The 940-nt window shown below is 47.3% G+C and overlaps 1 protein-coding gene across 1 annotated transcript; it reads left to right on the top strand.

Annotated features, from left to right (window-relative positions):
• Positions 1-319: 319 nt before the first annotated feature.
• EMH_0035970 (uncharacterized protein) lies at positions 320-703 on the top strand (the record flags this gene model as incomplete). Its single annotated transcript, XM_013495026.1, has 2 exons — positions 320-484; positions 548-703. 2 exons carry the CDS (start codon positions 320-322, stop codon positions 701-703), a joined length of 321 nt encoding a protein of 106 aa, XP_013350480.1.
• Positions 704-940: the final 237 nt, after the last annotated feature.

The raw sequence follows: 940 nt of genomic DNA, 5'->3' as shown, positions 1-940 counted from the left end.
TATATATATATATATATATATATATATATAAATATATAAATATATAAATATAAATGTATAAATATATATAAATATAAATATATATATAAATATATATATGTATGCAGGCTATGCGTGGCATAAGAAGTGAATATTATATAAACGGTATTTTAGTAAAGTATGGTGAGGTGTATAGGCAGCAGCAGAAGCTGCGTATACACCTGAAAAATTCTTTATGTTATATGCAGCAGCATAAAGTTTCAGCTTTTGCTGCTATGACACCCCAGCAACTCCTTCTTAATACTCTACAGGTAAACTGCTGCTGCTGCTGCTGCTGCTGATGCTGCTGCTGCTGCTGCTGGTGATGATGGTGGTGGTGATGATGGTGGTGGTGGTGATGATGGTGGTGATGATGGTGGTGGTGGTGGTGGTGGTGGTGATGCTGCTGCTGCTGCTGCTGCTGCTGGTGATGATCGTGGTGGTGCTGCTGCTGCTGCTATTGATGGTGCTGCTGCTGCTGCTGCTGTGACTTTTGCTGCTGCTGCTGCCGCTGCTGCTGCTGGTATAGCCAAGTGGAAGGCGGGAGCAACAGCAGCAACAGCAGCAGCAGCAGCAGCAACAGCAGCAGCAGCAGCAACAACAACAGCAGCAACAACAACAGCAACAGCAGCAGCAGCAGCAGCAGCAGCAGAATGGAGTATTGTTGTGTGTATGCAGGCGATAAATGAAGAGGACGCGCAGTGTCTGTTGCTGCTGCAGCAGCAGCAGCAGGAGCTGCAGCAGCAGCTAGCAACCCTCAATAACCTCCGCAGCAAATGTTCTCTGCTGCAGCAGCAGCAGCAGCAGCTGCAGCAGCAGCAGCAGGAGCTCATCGATTACTATAACCTTAAGAGACGCCTCACTCTATGCCGAGGACGCATACTCAGGGTTAGATCACACGCTGCTGCTGCTGCTGCTGCTG

The sequence above is a fragment of the Eimeria mitis genome, genomic scaffold, assembly GCF_000499745.2.
Source record: "Eimeria mitis Houghton genomic scaffold, Emh_scaff1389, whole genome shotgun sequence".
Classification (NCBI taxonomy): Eukaryota; Apicomplexa; class Conoidasida; order Eucoccidiorida; family Eimeriidae; genus Eimeria; species Eimeria mitis.
This window is presented reverse-complemented; position numbering and strand designations above follow the sequence as displayed.